We start from the raw sequence: 27,758 nt of genomic DNA on the forward strand, positions 1-27,758 counted from the left end.
GGGGTGCCTTGCGATGGACTGGCGTCCCGTCCTGGGTGTGTCCCCTCCCCCTCCAGCCTTGTGCCCTGTGTTGCCGGGATAGGCTCCGGCTCGCCGCGACCCTGCTTGGGACAAGCAATTTCAGATGGTGTGTGTGTGTGTGTGTGTGTGTGTGTGTGTGTGTGTGTGTGTGTGTGTGTTGAGACTCCAAAGAACCTCAGATTGTCTGAAAAAGTCCAATTTCAGCTCAATGAGAACTTCGTTGATCAGCCTGGGGGAATACAGCTTCTGACACGTGTTCAGCAGTGAAACACGAAGAAAAAGGAAATCTGCGCATTTACATGCAGGAAAGGGGTGCAAATGTGGCGAAATGCTCGGCAGCGGTCAAGCAGGAAAGGAGCCGTTCGGCTTTCGAACGGTCCGCCGCGCTTAACCAGCCCTGCCTTTACTTGTCCTCGGCGACCTTTGTCTCTCCCCAGGGACCATGGAAGAACAAGAGGCCGCGACCTGCAGCATTTACCCGGTAAGAAAACCATCGAGTCCTTCCGTAAAATCCTCTCAAACTCGGCCGTTCCTCGACGCACGTCCGAGATCCGTTCCGACCGACCGGTCGGATCTCGAAAAGGACGCGAGTCGGACGTGCGGAACTGTGCAAAAGTCTTAGGCGCTTAGGGGTTTCACGAAAATATTTGTTTTAGACGGTTATTTAATGTCTTCTGCATTAGTGTCAATGGGGAAGAGCGTATTTTACATTTCCAAGCATTTGCAGAAAATTATAGTATTACAGTAAGGGTGTTGTATGTCGCTAAAGAAAGAAAGTACACAAACATACACGGTCTAAAACCGCTTGTCCCAAGCGGGGTCACGGCAAACCGGAGCCTAACCCGGCAGAACAGGGCGCAAGGATGGAGGAGGAGGGGACGCACCCAGGATGGGACGCCAGTCCATCGCAAGGCACCCCCAGCGGGACTCGAACCCCAGACCCTCCAGAGAGCGGGACCCGGTCAAACCCACTGCGACCCCACTCGGGACAAGCGGTTGTTGATGATAGATGGTTACTAAGCTTTGTCGGAATTTTATTAATTAAGAGCATTATTTTTGGAAGCGTTCTCACTTTACAGCTTTTTCCCCAAGTGCCTAAAACTGTATGTCAGCATTGTGTGTAGAAGTCGTATATCTGTACAACATTCTTTTATTCTACTCAATTTCTAATATGATTATCTCGTTTTTTATCAACCAGCGTTATCAATTGACATTTTCTATGATTCTGTAGTTTTTTTTAACCTTCTATTTAAGATTCTTTAGTCCATATTTCATCATTGTATCAGCAGGGGATGGGTTTTTCTTCGTGCTCATCATCTTCTTTAGGATTTAATACAATAATGGTTTAATCCGGCATGAAAGTTCGTTAGATGGCGCGCTGGCGTGGCATCGTGGCACGCTTCCCAAATGGCCACTGAGAGCGAGAGATGAGAGGGATGCTGCGATATACACAGTGCCGGGATTTCGTCTGGCGGTCACTATGGTACACGCACAGCCGTTAGCGCTGGCGGACGTACGACCAAGCATACTTTTTATATTTATGTATATTTTTTTCTTTATTTTTTTAAAATTCATGCAGTATTTTTTTTTTTTTTTGGTTGTATGTCCGGACGGTCATAAGTCGCATAGGTCGTAAGTAGAGAAGAGGCCGCACTGATTTTATATTCCTCTCGCCCATCCGCTGCGTTTTTCCTGCGAATCGCGTTTGAACCGCTTCAGTCCGAGCACGAATATGCGTGTGCGTACGTCTTTGAGGTTAGGGTCGTGTGTTTGTGCTCGCCGATCCGAGCGCGTGTCTACACGCGTGTGTGTTGGCGCGTCGGCTGGGCCGTGCATGTGCCGTTCTGCCTGTTTGTGTGTTTCTAGTTATCATCAAGCCCTGCCGCGTGCGTTTGCTTTCCAGGCCGTACTTCCGAGCAGCGGAGAGATCTGGGCCCGGGTGCGATACTTCCTGGAGGAGAGACTTCACATCACCACGGTGAGCCCCCATCTCTGGTGCGTGTGTGTGTGTGTGTGTGTGTGTGTGTGTGTGTGTGTGTGTGTGTGTGTGTGTGTGTGTGATCAGCACCTTTGGATTTCGATGTCACGCTGATGATGTCGCTCCTGCCCCAAGCTCCCCTCCTCCGTGTCACAGCTTGTGTCCCGTTGCAGCAGTGTGTGTCGGTCAGTCAGGGATGACTGGGGGGGGAATGAACCTGCGTGCAGTGACACACGTGTGTGTTCCTTCTCAGCTCACAGGTGCGGTGATCTGGGCAGGTGTGGCCCTCTCGCTCATCACTGTCGTGATGCTCTTCATTTACAGGAGACACAAGCCGGCTGGTCAGTTGGTCCTATTTTTTTCGCTTGAACAGCACCGGTTTTCGTTTGCGCCCTGCTGTAACACAGAGTACAGAATATTTCCGCGCCGTGGCAAATAAGAGAATAATATGAACGTAATTTATTCTATACGTGATGGAAGAAAATGAGGTACGATTATGTACAACAATACATAGTATGTAAAACATGGATGGCATGGTGGCACAGCGAGTAGCGCTGGGTGGTGCAAGAGGATGTGGGTTCGATCTGCACTCAGTCGGTGTGGAGTCTGCATGGGTTTCCTCCGGTGCTCTGGTTTCCTCGCACAGTCCAAAGACATGCTGTTCAGGTTCCCCCGTAGTGTGTAAGTGATAGAGAGAGAGTGTGTGTGTGTTCCACTGATGTATGGATGAGTGACCCAGTGTAAGTAGTGTATCTAACAGTGTAAGTCACCGCGGTGAATAAGGTGTGTGGGCTGGTAACACTACATAGAGTTCATTGGATGTCGCTTTGGAGAAAAGAGTCTGCTAAATATAAAAAAATGTAAACAGTAATAATTATGGAATTATTTTTTAAGAAACACCACCAAATTTATCTGAATGTACGTACATAATATGAGACACCATGTTCTTATTTATTTTTATTTATATATTTATTTATCAGTTAATTCTTGTAATTGACTGTTATCCATCATGACTCGCAAAGCTATAATCGTTCAGGGAGAGCTGGTAGCGTAGTGAATAGATCTACTGTCTTTGGACCCACAGGTTCAGTTCCCCCCTCTGGCTGCCGTACCTTTGAGCAGGGTACTTACCCTAAATTGCTCCAGTAAAAATTACTCGGCTGTATAAATGGGTAAATAATTGTAAGTACCTTAACATTGCAAGTTGCGTTGGCAAAACGCATCAGATAGATGACTAGACGTTCACTTAGCTTTTTATATAGGTGGGCAGTTTCTACAGTCAGTTCAGGGTAAATACCTGGATCAAGGGTACCGCAACAGGGGTGGCATCTGAACCCGGGACTTTTGATTGCATGGCAATGGCTTTCACCTCTACGCTGCCTGCAGCTATTTTTTGAGGGGCCTTTAAATAATTTTGCGGCCCTGCGCGTGCGGCGCGTGCCGTTCTGCGTGTTCGTCTGTTTCAGAGGCGCAGAAGGCCGATGCTCCTCATTATCGCTTCAGGAAGAGAGACAAGGTGCTCTTCTACGGTAGAAAGATAATGAGAAAGGTAACGTTTCCTGCTGACGTACAGCTCCTACACCCAGCGGTGCCACTTCTCCGTTGTAGTGCTGCATTGTCTCCACTGGGTGGCGCTGCTCATCTCCTGTGACTCTCATATACTGAGAATAGATGGCCAAGTACTCATCCCCTGCCGCCCAGGTACAGACCCTGTCTTCTCCCTCCCCGGCTTCGAGCTCGGCTTCACGTCAGCGCCCCCGCAAGAGGACCAAAGTGATGTCTCTGGCCCGTCGGTAAGTCGCGGGTCTGATGACCCCCTGCCGCAGGGCTTAGTGGCGGCGGGGTCGGGGGGGGATGTTTGGTTTTCACAACAGGGAGTAACTTGCTCTGACCCCAACCGCATCTACCTCCCAGGATCTTGCGGCTCCGGAGAGAACCGCCCAGCCTACTGCCCAAGGAGCCCCCTCCCTCGCTGCTGGAGGCTGACCTGACCGAGTTTGACGTGCAGAAGTCACACCTGCCCTCCGAGGTGCTCTACATGCTGAAGAATGTGAGGTGAGGGAGTTCCTGGCGCTAACCCTAACCCGTACTTGCAGTAATAATAGCAGTTCACTGGATCCTCATGTTATGAAAAGCCTTGGGGGGTGGCACGGGGGCACAGCAGGTACCGCTGCTGTCTCACAGCACCTGGGTGGTGCGAGAGGACGTGGGTTCGATCCCCGCTCAGTCTGTGTGGAGTTTGCATGCTCTTTCCGTGTCTACGTGGGTTTCCTCCGGGTGCTCTGGTTTCCTCCCACACTCCAAAGACATGCTCTTCCGGTTCCCCCATAGTGGGTGAGTGACAGAGAGAGTTTGTGTGTTCCACTGATGTATGGATGAGTGACCCAGTGTAAGTAGTGTATCTAGCAGTGTAAGTCTTTGTGTGCTCTGGTTTCCTCCCACACTCCAAAGACATGCTGTTCAGAATGTGTGGGCTGGTAACAGTACATAGAGTTCATTGGAAGTCGCTTTAGAGAAAAGCGTCTGCTAAATGAATAAATGTAAATTTATTAATTGTTTTAGGTTTTGAATGATGTTTCTTTGTCTATTTTCGTGTAATTTTGTCTCTTCCGGAGCAACTGCGTTTCCGTGTTTTGACATGGATAAAAGCTAAAAGCCCCAGATTGAAGCATGTTTTTATTTTTAGTCATTTTAAATGAGTTTTTATTTGATGGTAACACCATCAAATGATTATAGCTATATCCAAGACTTTTTCTGAAACTGCAGATGAATTGAGGAATGTCTCTATTATCCAGATCCCTCCTTCTTTCTGTTCATTTACTGAACTATTTGTGTTGTTTTCTGAGATGTAGGTCACTTTGGAGAAAAGTGTCTGCTAAATGAATCAATGTAAATGTAAATGTAAATGTAGGTCGCAGTAAAGTTTACCGGAGGAGGAATTCAGGATTCCATTCATTCAACTCATTTCTCATGTGTCAAGTCGATGTTTTTGGGTGGTGAACAATAACAAGACGACAAACGGAGCAAATCTCTTTAATAATTGCCTTTAAATTTGAATTTATGGAGCAGATATATTTCTGTTAATTTGAAATCGGTTTTAATTTGATTGTAGCACCAACTCAGTAAAAATGGGGGAAGTCTTAACGCATATCAGTAAATTATAATAGCTGTATCTGAGACTTTTACAGAAATTGCCCAGCAAATAAATTGAGGAACGTCTGTTTTTAGGCTTTTATTGATTGCATAGATAATAAAGCAAACCAGATACTGATAAGTGTTTTGAATTAGAAATTTTTGAAATTGAGATTTCGAAATTTTGAATTGAAATTGAAATTTTGAAATCGAAATTTTCAAATTGAAATTTTGAAATGTATTGGTGTCCCGTCCAGCACAGCGGCTGGATTTAAGAACAAATCGAGTTATGAGCAGATTTTTGCTCCCACTTATATTCACGAGTCGAGCACCCGGGGTAAATTGAATAATAAGCAGCGCGGTCACGTCTGTTGGGGCAGTAACTGCGGGATGCTGTGGTGCGCAGGGTGCTCGGACACTTCGAGAAGCCCCTCTTCCTGGAGCTGTGCCGCCACATGGTGTTCGTGGAGCTACAGCAGGGAGAAGCTCTCTTCCGGCCGGGGGACACCGACGACAGCATCTACGTGGTGCAGGACGGCCACCTGGAGCTCTGCGTCCACAAGAGCGTAAGACATTTAACATCTGACACCTTTTTCCAAGGTCGCTTACGGTGTAAGACGAAGAGCTTTACAGCGATTTACCCTTTTTTACATAGCACGGGTATTCTTACTCTATCAGTTCAGGGAAAGTACCATACCTACTGTGGTATACTGTAACTTCCAGACCTTCCACTTGTAAGGTAGTGGCTCCAACCGCCATGCCCCCTGCTGACTGCTGAATTTTGAAAACTATCAAGTGTGTATTACATTATATTTAATTATAAGGGTAATTACACTGTATACTAGATATTTACTATGCAGGCAATTTCACCATACCCATACATGACCTCATGATCTCAGTTTGTATGTAAGTTTTGTTTCTTACGCGTTTATTAGATGTTTATTCTGGCATTTGTGATGCATCTTTGATATTAAGGGACAGCAGGTGGCGTAGTGGATAGCATTGCCACCTCGTAAACCTAAGGTCTCTGGATCAAATCCCCCTCCCTACTGCAGTAGCGTTGATGGAATTTACCCTTAATTACTCCGGTAAGTGTACCATGCTGTATAAATAGGAAAATCATAGTAATGTTCATAATGTTACCCTGTAAGTTGCCGTAGACAACAATGCCAGATACATAATGATGAACAGCAGTAACAATAAGTGTAGTTTCAGGTCATAGAGCGGTTAACGTATCGTGTTCTATACATGGAGAAGTTTCCTTTTCTCACCCTCAGGACGGCACGGAGACCGTGGTCAAGGACGTCCTGCCAGGAGACAGCGTCCACAGCCTGCTCAGCATCCTGGACGTCATCACGGTGAGTCCCCACCGGCTCCTGTACTACGTATTAAACAGCGGTACCACGTTGTCCACATCCCTCCGTCTCCCCCAGGGTTACCCAGCTCCCTATAAGACCGTGTCGGCGCGGGCGGCTTCGCGGTCCACCGTCTTGCGCCTCCCAGCCACCGTGTTCCAGGCCGTCTTCGAGAAGTACCCAGAGACCCTGGTCCGGGTCATCCAGGTGCATCACAGCATCAGTGTCTCCCTTTTTCCAGCGGGACGCTTAATTAATTAGATCCACAGACTAATTAAGAAAACAATCAGCTGGACTCGTTGCTAAATAATGCCGAATATTGTAAATAAATGCCCTGCTGCATTTATGTTTTTTTTTCGAACTCTGGTTTTCGTGGATGTTGACTGGACAACGTGTAGACAGACAGGACAGCAGATCCTCATTTCGGAGGAGCGGTGTCTCAGCAGCCGATGAATTAATTTGTTCAAGCGTTTCAGTGATTTATGACTGAAAAAATATTAATGGGGAATTTTGCAAATCTCCCACGTCGACGGTGTACCGGTCACATTTTCGCCGCCGTCATAAAGCTCATTCCCTGTGTCTCGTGGGTCCATCTGCGCAGATCATCATGGTGCGTCTGCAGAGAGTCACCTTCATGGCTCTGCACAACTACCTTGGCCTGACCACGGAGCTCTTCAATCCGGTGAGAGTCCCATCACGCACCGTGACATTTTAGTAATGCATCTTGGATGTAGGGCCGTAGTAATAAATACCTGTTTATTTGTTGCTATGGTTACTCTGATACGCTCACATTTATGGCAGGCAGCAGTGGTATCTCCCATCTCCTGTGCTGCTCATTTCGACGTGGGTTTGAATACAACTCAGCCCCGGCTGAGTTTGCATTTTCTTGTTGTGTGGGTGCGAATTTCCTCCAGGTGCTCTGGTTTCCTCCCATAGTCTACAGACATGTTTGGACTGTTTACAACATCGCCTGGTGAATTGGTCATTTTAAATTGCCTTTAGTGTGTGTGTGAGTGTGTGATTGCTTCTGGTGGACTGTCGTCCTGCCCTGGGAATTCCCTCCGTCACACCCTAGGTTTCCAGGATAGGCTCTGGACACCAGCAACCTTCATAGGACAAGTGATGATGGATGGATGGATGGATGGAGGGATGGATGTCTTGCTAGTTAAACTAAGACTAAAGGTGACGCTTTAATATGTTATTTGCTCATAATTTCCATCAGCAGACAGTGTTGAGGACAGGGGGCTGCTGTGTGTGCAGTAATGTGTGTGTTGAGCCTGCAGTGCCGTAAAGTCCAGGTTCCGTCTCCCCGGTGTCTCCCAGGAGAGTCAGGCAATCCCCCTGGTGTCGGTGAGCACCGTGATCGGGGAAGGCGGTCCGGGGAGGACGCTGCGGAGACAGCATTCCCAGCCTTCCCACTCTGAAGAGGAGTCCACCCCTGATAAGGAGACCCCTGCAAACCCGGGTCAGAACCCACCCCAACCCCCAACACCATTGGCTGTGCTTTTACTTTACTTTTACTTTTATTCCTGCAGCACAGCAAAACAGTCTCTATTGACATCGATACTTATTTTTCACATTGACACTGTTATTTATATTATTTTGCTGTTTTGACACACACACACACACACACACATTTTCAGAACCACTCACTGTTATTTTTCATACAACCAATGCCTTTGTGTAAAGCAACGTACAGGGACTACTGGGTTAGGCAGCAGCGAAGATCATCCAAGCAGAATCCGAGTGTGAGACCGCTTTAATTCAACTCGCCTCCACAGTGTTTACAGTTCGCATTTGAACTTCCCGAGTGCTGGCGGTCAATGGCAAAACGAGGACTGTCGCACGTGTGTGTGGGTTGAATCGGTTAACAACGACGCTGAATAGGAGTTTGAGAAAACTGTCTGTTTTCACCCTCATCTATCCTTCATTTAAAAATTGTTTTAATTATTATTCAGCTCAAAGTTAGTAGAAGAGCTTAAGAAGAATTTTGTCGTTTAATATAGTCATGTCTTTGGAGTTACGAACAACTCAAGTTACGGACAGACGGTCTCAAATGTGTATGTAACTCAGGGTGGTGGTGGTGGTCAGTGCATGTAAAAAAAAATCAGCGCAACAGTATCACACAAAATGAGCTTAATAAATATTTCTATCATGATAATTGTGTGAAGCTGGTCAATCTTCCTCTTCTCTACTGCAGCCTGTGTTCTCTTGTGTTGTGTTTAAATCTATCTGGCTAAGTTTGCCAGCAGGTGGCGTAGCGGTTAAAACTGCCGCCTTGCACCGAAAGAGCCCGGGTTCAAATCCCACCTCCTGCTGTAGTACCCTTGATCAAGGTACCCCCCCCTGAATTAAAGCAATAAAAAATACCCCGGTTTGTAAAGAGTTAAATAATTGTAAGCAGCTTAATGTTTTAAGTCGCTTTGGAGAAGCGTGAGCCGACAAAATGTTAATTAATACATCTGTGTGCACATAACCTGCAGTTGTACACGAGACAGAGTGTCACCTCACCACAGAGGACGGCCTCTCCAGTCCTGCCGTCTCCAAGGTAACTGGTCCGCTGTGATTTAAAGTACGGAAGGGCAGCTGTAAACACACCTGCTACGACCGCTGATCCTCTCCATCCTGTAAGTCGATCCTGAAGAAGAGTGTGACGATGCAAGCCTGCCCCTCCGCCGCGATGCACCACTCTGACAGCAGGGGGCACTACAGGGAGCATCACGGCAAGGTCAACGCCATCTTCCAGGCAGCTAAGAAGGACCTGCTGAGGCTCATTCAGCTGCAGGTGTGTGTGTTTGTGGGGGTTTCTATATGCCTCTGTGTGTGTGTGTGTGTGTGTGTGTGTGTTTGCTGAGGGGTGAAATATGAATTTTCCCATCCTGCCTTCTAACTGTGGACCAGGGGGCTCATTTTTGTTGCTCTCGCTGCCTGTGTTTCCTGACCAAGCCGTCTTCTCTGGTAGGACGCCAGCCTGCTGGAGGGTCGAGTGACTCTGCGTCAAGTCAAACCCGGGTCTTTGGTGGCAAAGCAAGGCGACCAGGTCCGTCGAGAACCGACTGATTGTTTGTCTCGTCTCTGCTAATGAGTTATATTCACCAGCTCTTCCGCTTATGAACACAAGCGGGACCGGAACGTTCATAATTTTTTAATACAGACACCCTAGGGCTTATTACAGGTTAGAGTCTGTACAATCTGAGATATAGCTGTTATGCTTTGTAAAACATTTTATTTTCATTTTTTAATTAATTTCAAGCTGCATTAATGTTTTTTTGTCTGCAATGTCTACAACCGCTTGTCCCAAGCGAGGTCGTGGCAAGCCGAAGCCTACCTGGAAACACAGTGCACGAGGCCAAAGGGGGAGGGGACACACCCAGGGCGGGACACCAGTCCATCACAAGGCACCCCAAGCGGGGATCGAATCCCAGGCCTGCCACACGATGGGCACTGGCCAAACCCACTGCGCCGCCACGCCCCCACGTTAAAATGTAAAAAATTTAAATTGCTGAAAATAAAAACACATTGCTTCCACAATTCGTATTCAATGCGTGCAGCGTTCATCATCTTGGTTTCGATCGCCAGCGCCGGACACGAGCTGTAAACACTGGGGAAGCGAGCTGATTCAAGATGGTGCGAAGCTCCTCTTATGTTTCTGTGGGTTTTACTTCCATCTATTGGCTGGACTTGGAAATGCAGGTTGCTTTTGCTGCGCAGCCGAAATTTTTGGGGGGGGCACAGTGGCACAGTGGGTTTGACCGGGTCCTGCTCTCCGGTGGGCCTCGGGTTCAAGTCCCACTTGAGGTGCCTTGCAACGGACTGGCGTCCCGTCCTAGGTGTGTCCCCTCCCCCTCCAGCCTCACGCCCTCTGTTGCCGGGTTAGGCTCTGGCTCCCCTTCAGAGGCTTTAACGCTTAAACTGCTTCCTTGTTTTTTTGTGCATTTCTCTTTCTCACACACACGCACGTACACACGCCAGGACGTGAGCATGCAGTTCGTGATCTCGGGCCTGCTGCACGTGTACCAGCGCATGATCGACCGCGAGGAGGACACGTGTCTCTTTGTGACGCACCCGGGAGAGATGGTGGGCCAGCTCGCCGTCCTCACGGGAGAGCCGCTCATCTTCAGTGTCCGCGCGCACCGCGACTGCACCTTCCTCTGCATCTCCAAGACACACTTCTACGAGTGCGTAACAGCATCCAGGTCCAACCGCGAGAGCGTTGCCGTGGCCTTCGGACCGTTCGGACCGGAGATCGAATACCACTTGATGAGGTCGGCGCTCGAGGTGTGCATCATTGTGTGTGTCCGCGTGTGTGTGCACGTGCAGGATCATGCGTGCGGAGCCCAGGGTGGTGCTGAGCGTGGCCCACACGGTGGTTCGCAGGATGTCCCCCTTCGTCCGCCAAATCGATTTTGCCATCGACTGGATGGCCGTGGAGGCAGGCCGTGCCATTTACAGGTGACCGCTCACCCATGAGCCACGCGCCTTTTCGTTCGCACTCATTCGCATCCTCCGCTTCACCCCGGAACGTCCTCCTCCCCCCAGACAGGAGGACAAGTCAGACAGCACCTACATTGTCCTCAGCGGACGCCTGCGCTCTGTCATTTTGAAGGACGACGGGAAGAAGGAGCTCATAGGAGAGTATGGACGTGGAGACCTCATCGGGGTGGTAAGGGTCACCGGTCAACGGTGAACAATCGCTCCCGTCATTTCCAATAAACTAATAATTATGTACAAATGTTTTATTATGTGGGGCTGTGGTGGCGCAGTGGGTTGGACCTCATCCTGCTCTCCGGTGGGTTTGGGGTTCGAGTCCCGCTTGGGGTGCCTTGTGATGGACTGGCGTCCCGTCCGGGGTGTGTCCCCTCTCCTCCAGCCCTGCGTCCTCTTCTCCCGGACGAGACGCCAGTCCATCGCAAGGCACCCCAAGCGGGACTCGAACCCCAGACACACCGGAGAGCAGGACCCGGTCCAACCCACTGCGCCACCACGCCCCCCTATAAATGTCAAATAAATTAACTAAAATTTTCACAAAAATATTCCACTTTTTTTAAATGAGCAAATTTTGGCAAATTTTGCCATGGGGCTCGAAGCACCGAATACTCCAGCACCTTTTAGGATCCGATGCTTTCTCGAATGTTCTGGTGACTTCTAGAATCTTCCAATGGCTGCAAGATTCTGTGGCTAAAACTGACACTCAAGAAGAACTTGTGGTATTTTTGCAATCAGTAAACTTTAAGTAATCATAATAAATGCAAAAAAATTGACATAACCAAGAATTTTACAAAATTTTGTTCCATTGTGTGATCAGTGAATCGAATTAAATACAAGAGAGTTGTTAGGAGGAGAAAAAAACCAGTTCAGGCCACTCAGTTGTTAGGAGGTCGTTCGTCGTCATCGCGTATGTGCTGGAGCAGTGGGTTCCGCATACTTTCTATGAATTCCTCATATTTTCTCGCTCCGGCCCAAGGTGGAGGCCCTGGCCCACCAGAACCGAGCCACAACGGTGCACGCGGTCCGAGACTCCGAGTTAGCCAAGTTCCCAGAGGGAGCTCTCAGCTCCATCAAGAGGAGATACCCACAGGTCTGGCTGATGGGCTTCCGCTGAGTGACACTCAGAAATATTAATGCACATTAATTTACATGAATACTGGACTGCAGATCAACTTCCCGGACTTTTCCCCTCTCGTCTGCTCCGTGTCTGTCCCAGGTTGTAACGCGGTTGATCCACCTCCTTGGTCAGAAGATCTTGGGCAACCTGCAGCAAGTTAATGAGCCATTGACAGGTCAGCAGATGCACTTTGAGTCCTGAAGGGGGCGCACTGTTGGTACCTCACTGAACAGCAGGTGGCGTAGTGGTTAGAGCTGCCGCCTTTGGACTTGGAAGTGGCAGGTTCGAATCCTACCTCCTGCCGTAGCACCCTCGGGCAAGGTGTTCACCTTGATTTGTGCCCAAAAAATTACCCACCTGTGTAAATGGGTAAATGACTGTAAGCCGCTGTGGAGAAAAGTGTCACCTAAATGAATAAATACTGTAAATAAATATATAAGTTCATCAGTTAAACTAAATCAGGGCAGACGCCAAAGCATGGGGAAGCTGGGAAAGGGGTGTGGGGTGGAGATCGAGGGTGAGGGAGAGGGGAGGTGATGCAGATGATGGTCTGTACATGTGCATGTGTGGTCATGTGACTTTCCTGCCCCTCCCCGCAGGAGGCCTGGGTCTGCGCACCCCGGTTAGTAAATGGGACGTGGGAAACCCGGCCTCCAACCTGTCCACCGTCTCCATCCTGCCCGTGTCGGAAGAGGTGCCCCTAACTGCCTTCACGCTGGAGCTTCAGCACGCCCTGAGCGCCATAGGTCAGAACTCCTCCGCTTCCGGAACTTTCCGTCCACCGTCGGAGTGTGGTTCTGTTGGAAAGTTTGACCCCCGCTGGACACGTAGCGCCATTGCAGCCTTCTCCGTCATCATACCTGGGGTGAGGCGTTAGATGTGTAGTGGTTAAAGCTGCTGCCTTCCACCTGTAGGACACAGGTTTGAATCCCACCCCCTGCTCTAATACCTTTGATCAAGGTACTTACCCTGAATTGATACAGTACAAGTTACCTAGTTGTATCAATGGAAGAATCACTGTGCATAAATGAGTTAAATCAATAAACTGATGTGTGAAATGTACCTTCCAGGCCCCACCCAGCTCCTCACCAGTGACATCATCAAGCAGCGCCTGGGGTCTGCTGCGCTGGACAGGCGAGTCAGTCGCTCCCATCTCTCTGGCCTCATGAAATCCGCTGTTGCGTTGACCTACTCTGCTTGTTGCAGGGATGCTCACATTTCCCTCTGTTATTAGTTTCTCCACATTTGCCTGACATCCTAACGCAGGACGTCCCAAAAGTCTCCGTCTCTCGTACCCTTTCATTAGATTCTGAACGTCATGAAGCATTTAACGTTCTACGTGGGTAAAAGTAAGGTATATTTAAGCGTCGCTTTGGATCAGAGTGCGTTTGAAATTCTGCTGGAAATGGAACGATGAGTGATTAACTACTTCGTCCGCTAAGGGCCTGGGAGTAATGGTGGACTCGGCTCCGTCTTCCTCCCGACACATCGAAGCCACAACCTGTTTCTGCAGATACATCCAGGATTTGCAGGATCCACCCTTGTCGCACAAAAAAACTCTACGCGACTCCTGGTCCAGGCCCTCCTGTATCCCCCCTCTTGATCTCTCTGCATTGGATTCCCGTAGCGGCCCAGATCGGATTCAAGACTCCAAAAATCAACGGATCTGCTCCCCGATACGTATAAGACCTCATTGCTTACTACGCTCCGGCTCGACCGCTCCGCTCCTCCACCTCTGGCCGCTTGGCAGTCGCACGTGCAAGAGGTCCAACGTGAAAAGCACGAAGGTTTTCGGTTCTGACTGCAGTGTGGTGGAACGGCCTCCCCCTCTCACTCAGAACTGCTGAATCTCTCTCGGTGTTCAAGAAGGGTAACATTTTTTAAAGGCCTACATGCAGCTACTAGTGTAATGTATGCAGGTTCATACGGTGCTATGTGACAATACTCTAGAATGACGTGTCTGCATCTCTCCTTCTGTTGATCTACTGACTCTTTGTGTTGTTCTCTGAGACGTACATCGCGTTGGAGAAAAGCGTCTGCTAAATGAATCGGTGTAAGTTGTGCATCTGGTGCAGATCTTTAGATTGACCCGGTCTCCTGTGTCTCCTCCCCTGCCCCGCTGTAGTGTACATGAGTACCGTCTCTCTAGCTGGCTCGGCCACCAGGAGGACATCCATCGCATAGTGTTGTACCAGTCGGACATGACCCTCACGCCCTGGACCCAGCGCTGTATCCGCCAGGCGGACTGCATCATCATTGTGGGCCTGGGAGAGCAGGAGCCCACTGTGGGGGAGGTGGGGGAGATGTAGGGTGGAGCATGATGGAGATAAGGGTGGAACAGCGAAGAATGGGGTGGAGCATGATGGCGATGAGGGTGGAACAGCGAAGAATGGGGTGGAGCATGATGGCGATGAGGGTGGATGGCGATGAGGGTGGAACAGCGAAGAATGGGGTGGAGCATGATGGCGATGAGGGTGGAACAGCGAAGGGTGGGGCAGGGCATGATGGAGATGCGGGGTGGAGCAGGGAGGGATGGGGCGGAGCATCTGGGAGATGTAGGGTGGGCTTTGAAGGAGATGGGGGTGGGGCAGTGAAGGATGAGGGGTGGAGCAGTTGGGAGATATAAAGCAGGACATGATGGAGAGGAGGGATGGAGCAGCGAAGGGTGGGGCAGAGCATGATGGAGATGAGGGGTGGAGCGGAGTATCTGGGAGATGTAGGGTGGAGCATGATGGAGATGAGGGGTGGAGCAGGGGGCGTGGATCATCTGGAAGATGTAGGGCAGGGTATGATGGAGATGGGGCTAGAGCTGGGAGAGATGAGGGGAAGATGTTGAGGATGTAAGGAGGGTTGGAGTCAAAGTGTTAGAAAAAGTAGCTGCACTCATGTTGGACAGTAGGGGGCGCTTTGGTGCTGAGACAGAGGATGTTGGCAAAAGGTGTTTTTTCCTTTTGTCATCACATGAACAAATTAGTGGCAGAACAGATCGATGCGGATTAAAAAACTAACAAAATAGCATGAGCAAAGCAACACCTCTGTGGCAAAACCAGATTATTAATTTGTCACTTATTTATCATCAGCTCAATTTCACCCATTTGAACTTGGATGTAAGGCAGAGTAAAAAGGCAATAAAAACATATCTGGGTGTCACACGGGTAATTTATTAATACATATAATGGTATTAATATATAGTATAATTTATATACTCGTTATTGTTATGAGTTGGGGCTTCATACAGATAAAAATATGAACTTACCAGCGTGAATTACTGAGCATTCAGTGAGCCTCTTATTTCGGATAATTAATTTGACATAACGTTGACGTAACAAAGGAGAAGAATGCAAATACACACAAGACGGATGAAACCGCGATCAAGTATTTTCACGTCGGCCGGAAATAGGGGGCGAGACGAGACGCAGGACAGGAGCGCGGAGCTTTGACCTTCGGCCTCTCCGCAGCTGGAGCGCATGCTGGAGGTCGGCGCCGTGCGGGCCCAGAAGCAGCTCGTCCTGCTGCACCGCGAGGACGGGCCGCCCCCCCAGGGCACCGTGGAGTGGCTCAACATGCGCAGCTGGCTCTCCAGGCACCTGCACCTGTCCTGCCCCCGCCGGGTCTTCTCCAGGAGGAGCCTGCCCAAGCTGGTACCTCGGCTGCCTCCGATGCGTGTCCTCTCCCTCCGCGCTCTCGATTCCTTTTCCTTTCCTATAATGGTGTCATTTTACATTTATTTATTTAGTGGACACTTTCCTCCAAAGTAAATTCCAGTGAACTCTATGTAGTCTTACGAGCCCACACACCTTATTCACCGCGGTGACTTACACTGCTAGATACACTACTTACAATGGGTCACTCATCCATACATTAGTGGAACACACACTCTCTCTGTCACTCACACACTATGGGGGAACCTGAACAGCATGTCTTTGGAGTGTGGGAGGAAACCAGAGCACCCGGAGGAAACCCACGCAGACACAAGGAGAATATACAAACTCCACACAGGCTGAGTGGGGATCAAACCCACATCCTCTCACACCACCCAGGCGCTGTGAGGCAGCAGCGCTAATCACTGCGCAACCCCATTTTCGGCTTCTCATTGCACCAAACACCTTAAAATGACTGGGTCTGGGTTGCTGTGGTCCGGAGCCTATCCCAGAGACACATGGTGCAACGGTTCACCGGTTGCAGTCCTCTCCGTGTCATTGTGCCTCTAGATGCGTAGCGGTTAGAGCTGCTGTCTTCTTCTTGAGGGACACAGGTTCAAATCCCACCTCCTATTATTGTACCTAAGATCAAGGTACTTACCCTGAATTGAACCAGTAAAAATTACCCTGTTGTATCTATAGCTGCACATCTGCTTCTTGGTTCTAGTGGACTGGATAGTAGACCTTCCAGTGACTTGTGAATGAATCACCTCTGATATAGCATGTATATAGCGTGTTAACAAAGAATTGTAGGGTAAAGGTTCCCAGTTAAGAAGATTATTGCAGTTAATTAGATTATTAGGCTGAATAAAAGAAGACTACATCAGTTAGCCATGGTAGCTAATTAAGGGAATTATATGTAATCTCCATGGAAACTGGAAATTTCATGTCAAACTGCTCTTAAATCCAGTAAGAGCTCCCTTAGCCAAGGAAAGCGGTTAAAGTGCTTTGTGCAATGGAGTTATGTAATATTCTTAGGTGAGGGAAAGCTGTCACTTTTGGAATAATGAAGTGATGGAGTACATGTGAAATATGGATGTTGTTTACAATAACTGGATGTGGGTAGCTTAGCTGTTATTCCACCAGTCATTATTATTATTATTATTATTATTATTACCTGTTTATCCGACACCTTTGTTCAGGGCTCCTTTTAATGTGTTGGCTGGTCAGTTGTCCTCTGCCACTGTGATTTGGTTGTTGCAATTTGCATTCATTGTTTGTTTCACTTTTACATTTATTAATGTAGCAGGTGGTTTTCCCCAAAGTGACTTACCATGAATACCATGTATAATTTAACTGACACCTTTTTATCCGTGTTGACTTACTGTGCTAGATATAGTACAGTGCGGTACACTACCGACAGGCAAAGACACTCTCGCACACAGTGGGTACTGTGGGTAATTTACAGTCACGTGTTCTCTTGAGACAGGTGTCTTGGGATTGTGGGAGGAAACCAGAGCACCCAGAGGAAATCCGTTCAAAGACGGGGAGAACATGCAAACTCCACACACTTTTTTTTTCCTTGAGATGCTTCCTATTCTGGTTGCTAGACCTCAGAATCCACATCTTCAGAGGGTATCTATAGCAACGCCCACATTTACTGGTGTTTAGTGTTATTCCAGTTGCCGGCAGCTCCCATACAAGTGCTGTGATTTCTTCCCATTTTTGTTGAACCCTCTTACTGTTCATATAGTATAATTCACAGCCGTACGTTGAAAACGCCCTCTGCCTGTACCAATGCAGTGTCGCCCCCACTAGATCGAGATGTACCGGCGTGTGTTCGAAAAGCCTCCCGACCGGCACTCGGACTTCTCCCGCCTGGCCCGAGTCCTCACGGGGAACGCCATCGCGCTGGTGCTGGGAGGGGGCGGAGCCAGGTAGGCTGCGGAGCGCCGCTCGGACTCTGTGGGGCTGTTGGCTCAGATTCAGACTCTGCCCTTAGACATATTATTGACTGTTGAAAGGCGCGGGTTCCTGTCCCACACCCACTGTAGTACCCTTGATCGATTGAATAGCTGTAGTAAAAATTACCCAGCTGCATCAATGAGTATATAATACTAAGTAGCCTGGTGTACAAACATAACAGTGTAAATTATTTTAGATCTAAGTGTCAATTAAATAAATTAATGTACTACTACTACTACTAACAGTAGTACTGTTACTGATGATGATAATAATAATAATAATAATAATAATGTGACTTGAAGGCAGCTGGGCGATTAACTGCTTTTCATGGTCTGTAAATAGACCAGGGTGAAGTATTTAGATGCAATAGCTGTTTAACTATAATTTCATATGAGAACCAGGGCATTTTTTACAGAGGGGCATAGAAGTCATATTGGAGGGGTGTGGCCAGCAGGGTCACCGAGGTCACCGGGGTCATCCGTCACTGACCAGCTCAGCTCTTCCCCCGCTCGGGTAACTGAGGTTCTCAGCTGAAGCAGCATCCACGGAAATGGATGTCACTGGTTTTATGATGTGTACAGTTACACACACTACCACACTTAAAAGGGGTTGTTGCCTAGTAACCGCTGTTGAATGTGTCCCTTTGATATGAGGGATTTGTTTCTCAGTGTCAGGGCATGTCGACATGGGCACACCCCTTGGACCTTCCCTTCCCTTGCCTTCCCCGATTCCCCAACCCCGAATCAATAGAGTCTTGACAAAACCACTTCGGTCTCAGCTATTGCTTTGTCCTCTGTGGCTTGATCACCCCGTCCTGTACGCCGTTAAATATGGCAGTTTTCCCTTGATCCTTAGAATCTGTGGGCATATATAGAACATGAGGACAGCTGGTGGCACAGCGATTACAGCTTCTGCATTTCAACTTGAAGGTTGCAGGTTCGATTCCCACCTCTAGTGCTCTTAAGCAAGTTACCTGGCCTCAGTTGCTCTCGTAAAATTACCCAGCTGTATAAATGAGTAAATAATTATAAGTACCTTAACATTGTAATTCACTTTGGAGTAAAGCATAAACTAAATGAATTAATGTAAATATACATACAGATGTGTGTTAACACACACGTTTAGTTCATTTAACTTCTCCCCCACATGTTTCCTTGCCTCCTGCTTGTCCTTCATGGACACAGACCCCACGCACTCCTGTCTGTCTTTCCATTAGTGCGTCCAAGTATCACGATATTAAGTTTACGTGACATTAATTCATTTAGCCGACACTCTTCTTCAAAGCGACTTCCGGTGTTAAGGTTACTATAATTTACCTATTTGTACAGCTGGGTCATTTTTAACTGGAGCAATTTAGAGTAAGTACCTTGTTCAAGGGCCCTACAGCTAGAGGTGGGGATCAAACCCGCAACCTTTGGATCCAAAGGCAGTAACTCTAACCACTACCGTAGGAGCTGTTCTGTTGCACTTACTAGTAGAAATAAATTAGACGCTTGGGTCAGAAACATTCTCGTGGCCAGAGCTTCTGATTTGGACTGCAGTAATAAAACACATTTCATATCTTTATATATGGAGTGATGTGACTCTGTCCTTCTGTCTGCATGCAGAGGGTGCTCCCAGGTGGGGGTCCTGAGGGCCTTGACCGAAGCGGGAATTCCTGCGGATCTGGTGGGCGGCACTTCCATCGGCTCCCTGATGGGGGCGCTGTACGCCGAGGACCGGAGCAGCAGTCGCATGCGGGTCAGGGCTCGGGAGTGGTCCAAGGTGAGCAGGACGGCAAGGAGGTTACTACGTTCGTTCCATCGCTCCCGCAGAGCAAGGCGGCGAGTGGCCGGGAGAGTCATAGCAAACGATGTGGGCGTGTGACGCGGAGGTTGTCGGTTCAGGTCTCGGGAGGAGACCCAATGTAGGTTCTGCCATTGAGCGAGGTGGTGCACCTGTATGCTCTTGGATACGAGCTTCATAATAGGTGCTGCTCCTAGCTATGCACAAGACTGGATCAACCTCTACACCCCAACCAGTCCGCTTCGCTTGTCTACTTCTGCTCGCTTGGTGGTCCCGAGCACGAAAGGTAAAGCACCGAGGTTCTCGGTTCTGGCTCCGTCGTGGCGGAACGACCTCCCCCCCCCCCCTCACTCAGAACTGCTGAATCTCTGTCTGCATTCAAAAAGGGTCTGAAAACGCTCCTCTTCCGGACTCACTTCGCCCAAGATCTCTCCAGCTCATGTAAGGTGTCAATGTTCACGCACCATAACTTTATGATCATCCTCAGATAAGCCGATCAGGAATCATCGATATTCTGAGTTTTACGCAGCTGCTCGTGCGATGAACATCGGTGCATAAAGTGGAAAGAAACAAACTACGTTTATTTAAGAATCACACGTCTACAACTATGTCTCTTTCTCCTAATGTTATGCGCACGTATTTCTGTGAGATCTGCACCGCTTTGGAGAAAAGCGTCTACTAAATGAATAGATGTAAATGTAAATGGGTACTCTGGGGTGAAAGAGTGGACAAGCAACAAAATAATAACAAGATGTTACATGACCACCACCTCTACTATCCTTCAGGAGATGACATCGGTGTTCAAGAAGGTTCTAGACCTGACCTACCCAGTCACCTCCATGTTCTCCGGAGCTGCTTTCAACTCCAGCATCGGCGGCGTCTTCAAGGACAAGCAGATTGAGGCGAGAGACCCCGTCGCCTCGCCTCTCGCAGCGGCGCTCCAGTACATTGCAGCTTGTAGCGCCACATAATTATCACGTATAACATTAAATTAAAGGGGCTCTCTATGCGATGTTTACCTTAACCGCTGTCGCGTCTCCCGGGTCAAATCCGTGAAAGTGTGAGCCGTGTGAGATGTTCCGATGTTTCCATTCAGTCTTTTTCAGGATTTATTCCTCCTCCTTTCTCACCAGTCTCTGGTGGAAATTGTACATTTTCTGTTGAATTTATACATATTAAAGAGAGCAGGTGGTGTAGTGGTTGCAGTCCCTGCCTTGAACTCCGGCTGGGATCTAGTTTCGTACCCTGAACAGACACAGTAAATATAATGTAAATGGGTAAAACATAGTAAGTGAAGTTAGTTGTCTTGGTTAAAGGTGTCAGATGAATATTAATAATATTAATATTTGCGGTTAAATGTTGATTCAGCTGAAATGTAATGTTTCATATCGCAGCATTTTAACAGGGTCACTGAGGCCACTTTTGTTTAAAGAGGACATTCTCACAATATTCAAATACAGGCAAAGGGGCCGTATTTCTCATATTGTCAACAGTATCTTATTATTTTTTAGCATCTGTTGCGTCATGTCATTATACATAGTTGAAGAAAGTTCTTTTTTTTAGATTTGACACATTTTGAAGAGATGAAGAGACGCATATTCCAAATTCTTATATTTTTGTTTGCAGCTGCAGAGAAATGCAAACTTGTCGAAGTGTCAGAATACACTGAGTCACGGGTGGTACGTTAGCCAGGGGTGTGATGCGTTTCCCGGCCATGTCTCACACTTACATCTGTGTGACTCCAACTGACTCAATTACACATCGGCATCGTTTTTATTTTGCTGCATTTTTAAACCTTTTATGGGGGCGTTTCGGGGCAAATCATACATGCTGCGAAATAAGGCAAAGTCTCCGTGCAACGTTGTGGTTATTTTGTTGATGCGCTAAATCTGTGCGATGCCTATATGGGTAAAAAGTGCGGAGGGTTCCTGTTGTAGTTCGTTGCTCTGTGCGTAGGAGCAGGTGTTGGGTGCTGAGGACCCATGTCCGTATACTCTGGCACCTCACCCGACAGACCACATTTGGACCTGCGTGTTCATAACTCGGTTTGTTCGTAAATTGGAATTCACTTTCACCCCTGTGTCACAATCGATAAAAATATGACGGTCATACCTTTATTTACAGGTAATTTCTCTTGAAGTCTCAAATACAGCTGTAACAAATAAAATCAATAGTTTGAAAGATTATTATTATTATTTTAGGGGGCGCGGTGGCGCAGTGGGTTGGACCGGGTCCTGCTCTCCGGTGGGTCTAGGGTTCGAGTCCCGCTTGGGGTGCCTTGCGGTGGACTGGCGTCCCGTCCTGGGTGTGTCCCCTCCCCCTCCGGCCTTACACCCTGTGTTGCCGGGTAGGCTCCGGCTCCCCGCGACCCCATATGGGACATGCGGTTCAGAAAATGTGTGTGTGTATTATTATTATTAAGATTTTTATAAAGCTGGAGCGACATTGAAAGTGAAAACTTTTTAAATGACGAAGTAAAAATGCACTGTCTTCACAAACTGCCGGTTGTGGAGCAATTTGTCCCGGAAACGAGCAGCTCTCTGGAACACCAGATGAGGTATAAACACTGTGGAAGCGAGTTGAACTAAGGTGGTTCCACTCCGTTGTTCAGACTCAGTTCACTTTACTGCCATCTAGTGGCTCGGTGCAGAAATGCAGGAGGCTTTTGCTCCGACTCAGACAGAAGTCGCTCTTAAATTTAAACAAATACTTTAAACTGGATAAAGTTGCCACCTTAAAAAATGTACAACCGACTATTTGTAACACAGACAGCCCATGTGTCTGATATCGTGGTTTAATGATTTTCATAGTTTTTTCTGTTTTTGTAGCGCCTGAATTTTTCCGTTCCACTGTAGAGTTTGTGCTTCTCTAATTACGACCTGGTTTTGTTGCTTCAACCAGCCGCAGTTCTGCTCTCATCTGCTGCTTCTCGCACCTTCACTGCGCACTGCAGGACCTGTGGATCCCTTACTTCACCATCACCACCGACATCACTGCCTCGGCCATGAGAGTCCACACGGACGGTCAGTCCACGGTCCGCGGTCTCTTCTCATCACGACCCTCCCGTACACGCAGCTGACCTCTTGGGCCTCCTTGTACCTACACCCTCCTCCTCCTCCTCCTCCTCCCCGTCAGGGTCCCTGTGGAGGTATGTCCGGGCGAGCATGTCCCTGTCGGGGTACCTGCCCCCTCTGTGCGACCCCAAGGACGGACACCTGCTCATGGATGGCGGTTACATTAACAACTTACCAGGTAGGTGCAGCCGGAATCGATCATCTCGAGACCCTCCGAGGTTCTTCGGAGCCTCGATGACGAGGCACAGCAAAGCTTGAAAATGGTGCCTGTAGGGGGCGACGTTGGAGAACGTTGACAAATTGCAGAGCAGGGCAAATGTCCCATCGCCCACGGACTCGACCCATCGACGGTCCTGCGGTTTTATGCGGCCATTGCCGGCTTTTGTTCTCCTCCTCTCCGCCCCTCACCCAGCGGATGTCGCCCGCTCCATGGGAGCAAAGGTGGTCATCGCCGTCGACGTGGGCAACCAGGGCGAGACGGACCTCACGAATTACGGCGACTCCCTGTCGGGATGGTGGTTGCTGTGGAGACGACTCAACCCCCTGGCAGAGCGAGTGAAGGTGAGAGGAGTGCCCCCCCCCCATTGGGATGTCACTTGATGCCTGTGTAATTATCCCAATCAGAACTGCATGTCAGCCCCCTGTTAGAGGTATTGCTCTCCACACAATCACTCTGTTTACCCTGTCGCGTCGTAACACTCCCGACGCGCCGCTTTCCTGTTTACACGTTGTCATTTTCACTCCGAGCACTTTTTCGGTGAATTCCTGCCCCTCCCCCAGGTTCTGAACATGGACGAGATCCAGACCCGCCTCGCCTACGTGTGCTGCGTGCGGCAGCTGGAATCGGTGAAGAACAGCGACTACTGCGAGTACATCCGGCCGCCCATCGACCGCTACGGCACGCTGGACTTTGGCAAGTTCGACGAGATTGCCGTGAGTCCTGCGTCCGACCTCCCCCCAGCCCGATGTCGTACCCCCATTGGACACCAGACAGGAGGATGACTCAAACATTCCTGCATCCATTGTCTACACCTGCTTGTCCAGTGCAGGGTTGCAGTGGTCCAGAGTCTATCCCAGAAGCATAGGGCGTCAGGATGGGACAACAGTCTATTGCAGGGCAATCACAAACACATTCGCCCACACACACACACACACACACACACACACACACACAAAGGCCAATTCAGAGGCTCCCGTCCACCTGAAACACACATTTGGACTATGGGAGGAAACCAGAGCACCTGGAGGAAATGCATTCAAACATGAGAACATGCAAAGTCTGCACATTCTGAGCAGGATTCGAACCCATTTCCAAACCCTCAGCGTATAATCATATCTTAACAAGTATGTCCTATAGGGAAGGCGTTTTTTAAAATCGTTTTACCCTTTTCTGGAGTCACACCTTAGTGTTTATATAGATATACTGGGGCAGGCAGTGCAGAAATGCTCTTTTTTAATAATAATTAATAATTATTAATATAAAAATTGGTTTTGGACTTGTTTGCTGTTGCTGAAATGTCCTTGCAGCAGTTCCTCTTCCTCTTCAGAAAACTTAGAGAACTACTGCTGGTGCATGAAAAGTATGTGCTTCTTTGAATTTTATTACATTATTTACGGTAATTGCTTTGCAGATGTTTTTATCCAGAGCAATTTACTGAGCTTTCATTTTCTTTATTTATTAAATTTCCGATGGATAATTAGAGCAGTGATTGAGATCAGCACCTTGCAGTAAGGCCATAGGTCGAGCATGGTGGTTAAGGACCTGGGCCAACAAGCAAAGTATTTAACTGTTAATTGCTGGAATAAATGCAATGGGAGTCGCGTACAGGTTACAACCACGGCCTTGCAATCCAAGGTCCTGGGTTCGAATTCCCGTCTCTGCTGTCGTACGGCATTTACCATCCATTAGTACAATAAAAATTACTCAGAATTCAAAAAATTCAACAATGGGAAATTAGTTGTAAGCAGCTTGGTTTGCAAACATAACACCGTAAATCAAGTTGAAGAAAAGTGTTGCCTAAATAATGGTTAATAAAAGAAAATTTATAAATCTCTGTAGTGGAAGACTTGTAACCTGTATGGAAGTTGCTTTGGATTTAATATGTATAAAAAAATTATTATTCTCATTATTATTCTTCTTATTATTATTATTACAACAACAATAATAGTAGTAGTACTTCTAATAATAATAAGAACTTTATTATAATTAACACTTTATTAAGTGTCCACTGTCACCATAACTGAGGTTTTCTGTTCATGGGTGTTTTCTCTTTCTGTTTTTCTTGCGCTCTCTTTTCCCCTCGCTGTCCCTCTCAGGAAGTGGGCTACCAGCACGGGAAGACCGTGTTCGACGTGTGGCGTCGCAGCGGGGTAATGGACAAGATGCTGAAGGACAGACACCACGAGCACCACAACACCAAGAGCAGCCACGTGAGTAGCGAGCGGCACACAGGCGACACCTCGCAATAGGCGTGCGTGAGCTCGTACGCGGACGGACTCCTCAACCGTCCTCCTCTGCGTCTGCTGTCCCGCCCGCAGGTGGTGACATGTCCCAATGCCTCCTTCACCGACCTGGCGGAGATCGTGTCCCGAATCGAGCCGGTCAAACAGCCTCTTGAGGAAGGTAACCGAGGGGCTGCGGAGAGAGGACGTCCTTCAGAAGCCTGGCCGCCTCTGTTGTCTTTTCTCCAGACTTCTCCTTTGCCACCCCCCAACCCCTCACTCTCCCGTTTGCCCCTCCCAGAGGAGTCGGACTACCAAACAGACTACGAGGAAGAGCTGGTTGAGAGCGCGCCGTCGGACTTTGAGCTGTACAACCAGGACAGCGAACACACCGAGGAGGACACGGCGGACACAGTGAGCCCAACGGCTGGGTCCAAAACACGTTGTTCCTCCACTATATTCTTTCCAAAGTGACTGTACACCAAACCTCTTGGAGAGATTTACCCATTCATACAGCTGGGTACTATTTCTTTTAAATAAATTTGAAATATATTTAAAAAATAAATTTAAATATATACTCAATTCAGGGTAAGCACTTTGATAGAGGGTAGTATAGCGGGACTGGGATTTGATCCCAGATTCTTCGATCGCAAGCTCCATCCCTACACTCAGTACCAATTTCTAAGATCTCATTTTTCACTGAGAAGGATGTTAGAATACCTGATGTTTCATGGGTTATTGGGATGCATCTGTCACTACGGATGAGATATGCATCAAAACATCGAAAAAGCACAGCGAACCTATAGTAAAATGATCTGGAAATGGTAGCAGGAAATATAAAGTACCTGCGAGGAAAGCCAAGGAACTGCTGCGTGAGAAAGTTTTTAAATAAGAACAAGTAAAAGTGGGACATCGTTACGTAATTTAGATTTTCGCACTTCAGCTTCAGCTGATTTCCGATGCTGGATTGTGGTCAGTGTTGTTCGAGATCCCGGCGAAGGAGCGGCGATGGTTTGCGGAATGGGAATCGAGGTGCCGACGTGTCCCGGAGCTCGGGAAACGCAGCATGCAAAATAATTGGAAAGCATGGTCTTAATACAAGACATGTACATTGATTAATTTAGCTCACACATTTGTTCAAAAGGACTTAGAAATTTTACACTTTATTGGAATTGATCTCTTCCTGATTACTCTCTTCATTGGCGGCCCAGTGATGAGGCACCATAAAACTTTAAGATATTTTATTTGCTCACAATTTCCTTCCAGATGGTACCATCACGCAGCTGCTCTGTTCTCTTCCGCACAGAATTCGGCATCAAAAATAATTTCTTAATTTCTGCTTGTAGGGACACACAGTCTTAGCAGTAACATCCCTTAAAAAAATCCCAAATCACAGTCTTTCACTCTTGCACGTACGCGCGGAAAACGGAAAACTGCATGGAAAATCATAAACAAGGGTAACTTTTGAATTTTCTTGCACTTTGTACAGCAGCGGAGTGTCACAACAACGCCCGCAAGTCAAATAATAAAGATTTAAAAAAGAAATAAATATATTTAATAGGGTAAAATAATAAATGTTACAGCTGATACAAATGACGCATCTTAAATGGTCCTGAATCCATCGGTGTGTGCGCTAAGCTGCTTACATAGATTTAACCATATATTCGGGTGTGTGTTTTTGCCACATCAATTTAGAATAAGTACCTTGATCAAGGGCATTATAGCAGGGCAGGGATTTGACCCCAGAACCTTCTGATTGCAATGCGAGAGCTGTAAGCACGACCCCTCCCGCTGCCCCTATATGCAGTTAAGAAGCTATTGAAGTGTTTGCTTGACTGTTTTTTATTCTCGTCTGGATTTGGCCCCCAGGGACCTTCTCCCCCACTAGGATCCCATTCCAAAAGTGAGCTCACAGTCACGGACCGTGTTTGTGCTCCTTTCCCACAGGATGAAGAAGTGGAGATGAGGCGTGGGGGTCGAAGCCTCTGATCAGTCCTCAGCCCCGCTGGACATCGCTTCAAAAACAGTACTGGAAATGGCTCTTATTTCCCACTTTGCAGTGTTTTATGATATTTTTGGGGAATTTCCAGTAACGAGAGCAGAAAATATCAAATTTTCAGTTTTTTTTTTTTTTTTTTTTTTTTTTTTTTTTTTTTTTTTTAGAATTACTTAAGTTTCCAAAAGTTGAGTTGACAAGAATTAGAAGCAGAAGCAGATCGATGGCAAACTGTGAACCTCAGCAAGTCCATTGAAAGTGCCAGACGTCACACCGCTTACACAACAGGCTGATGAAGACGCGCGCACACACACACGGACACACACAGACACACACGGACACACACGCACGAGCACGCAGAGGACGAGCAGTACGCCTCACTGCAACACGTACGCAGAAACACTTTGTCTCCGGGACGACTTCTTTTTTAATCTTTGGCATCTTTCAGCTGAACGAGAGGAGGGTTTTGAGCCTTCCCATGGTGCTTTGGGATGCAGCGTGAAATCAGAAGTGTCAAAGAAAATGATTTGCGCAGACAGCGCCAGTATATCACACACTGACACTTCCTGGGTGACTCGCGCTTTAGATGGACGCGTCCAAACGCGGTGTGACACGCACACACATGCACACAAAACTTTGTCAGATAAGCGGATCAATGCAAGACTTTATATATAAAACATAATGTACATATGCAGTACTGTGCAAAGCTTTTAGGCGCTTGGGGAGAAAAGCTGTAAAGTGAGATTGCTTCCAAAAATAAGGCT

General features: G+C 47.9%; 1 protein-coding gene across 1 annotated transcript; it reads left to right on the plus strand.

Annotated features, from left to right (window-relative positions):
- The first annotated feature begins 463 nt into the window (after window positions 1-463).
- pnpla7b (patatin-like phospholipase domain containing 7b) lies at window positions 464-27,758 on the plus strand. The gene is made up of 34 exons (XM_029259724.1): window positions 464-502; window positions 1,925-1,999; window positions 2,253-2,340; window positions 3,466-3,548; window positions 3,701-3,792; window positions 3,914-4,054; window positions 5,538-5,697; window positions 6,409-6,489; window positions 6,565-6,711; window positions 7,088-7,168; window positions 7,810-7,951; window positions 8,970-9,034; window positions 9,119-9,271; window positions 9,449-9,526; window positions 10,459-10,664; window positions 10,807-10,938; window positions 11,026-11,149; window positions 11,951-12,064; window positions 12,191-12,266; window positions 12,691-12,837; window positions 13,162-13,225; window positions 14,217-14,385; window positions 15,550-15,732; window positions 17,551-17,669; window positions 19,305-19,461; window positions 20,268-20,384; window positions 22,436-22,505; window positions 22,618-22,734; window positions 22,969-23,117; window positions 23,337-23,489; window positions 24,873-24,986; window positions 25,095-25,179; window positions 25,300-25,412; window positions 26,946-27,758. The coding sequence occupies exons 1-34, from the start codon at window positions 464-466 to the stop codon at window positions 26,985-26,987; spliced, it is 3,876 nt and encodes a 1,291-aa protein (XP_029115557.1). The 3' UTR covers window positions 26,988-27,758.

This window comes from Scleropages formosus, chromosome 17, assembly GCF_900964775.1.
Source record: "Scleropages formosus chromosome 17, fSclFor1.1, whole genome shotgun sequence".
Classification (NCBI taxonomy): Eukaryota; Metazoa; Chordata; class Actinopteri; order Osteoglossiformes; family Osteoglossidae; genus Scleropages; species Scleropages formosus.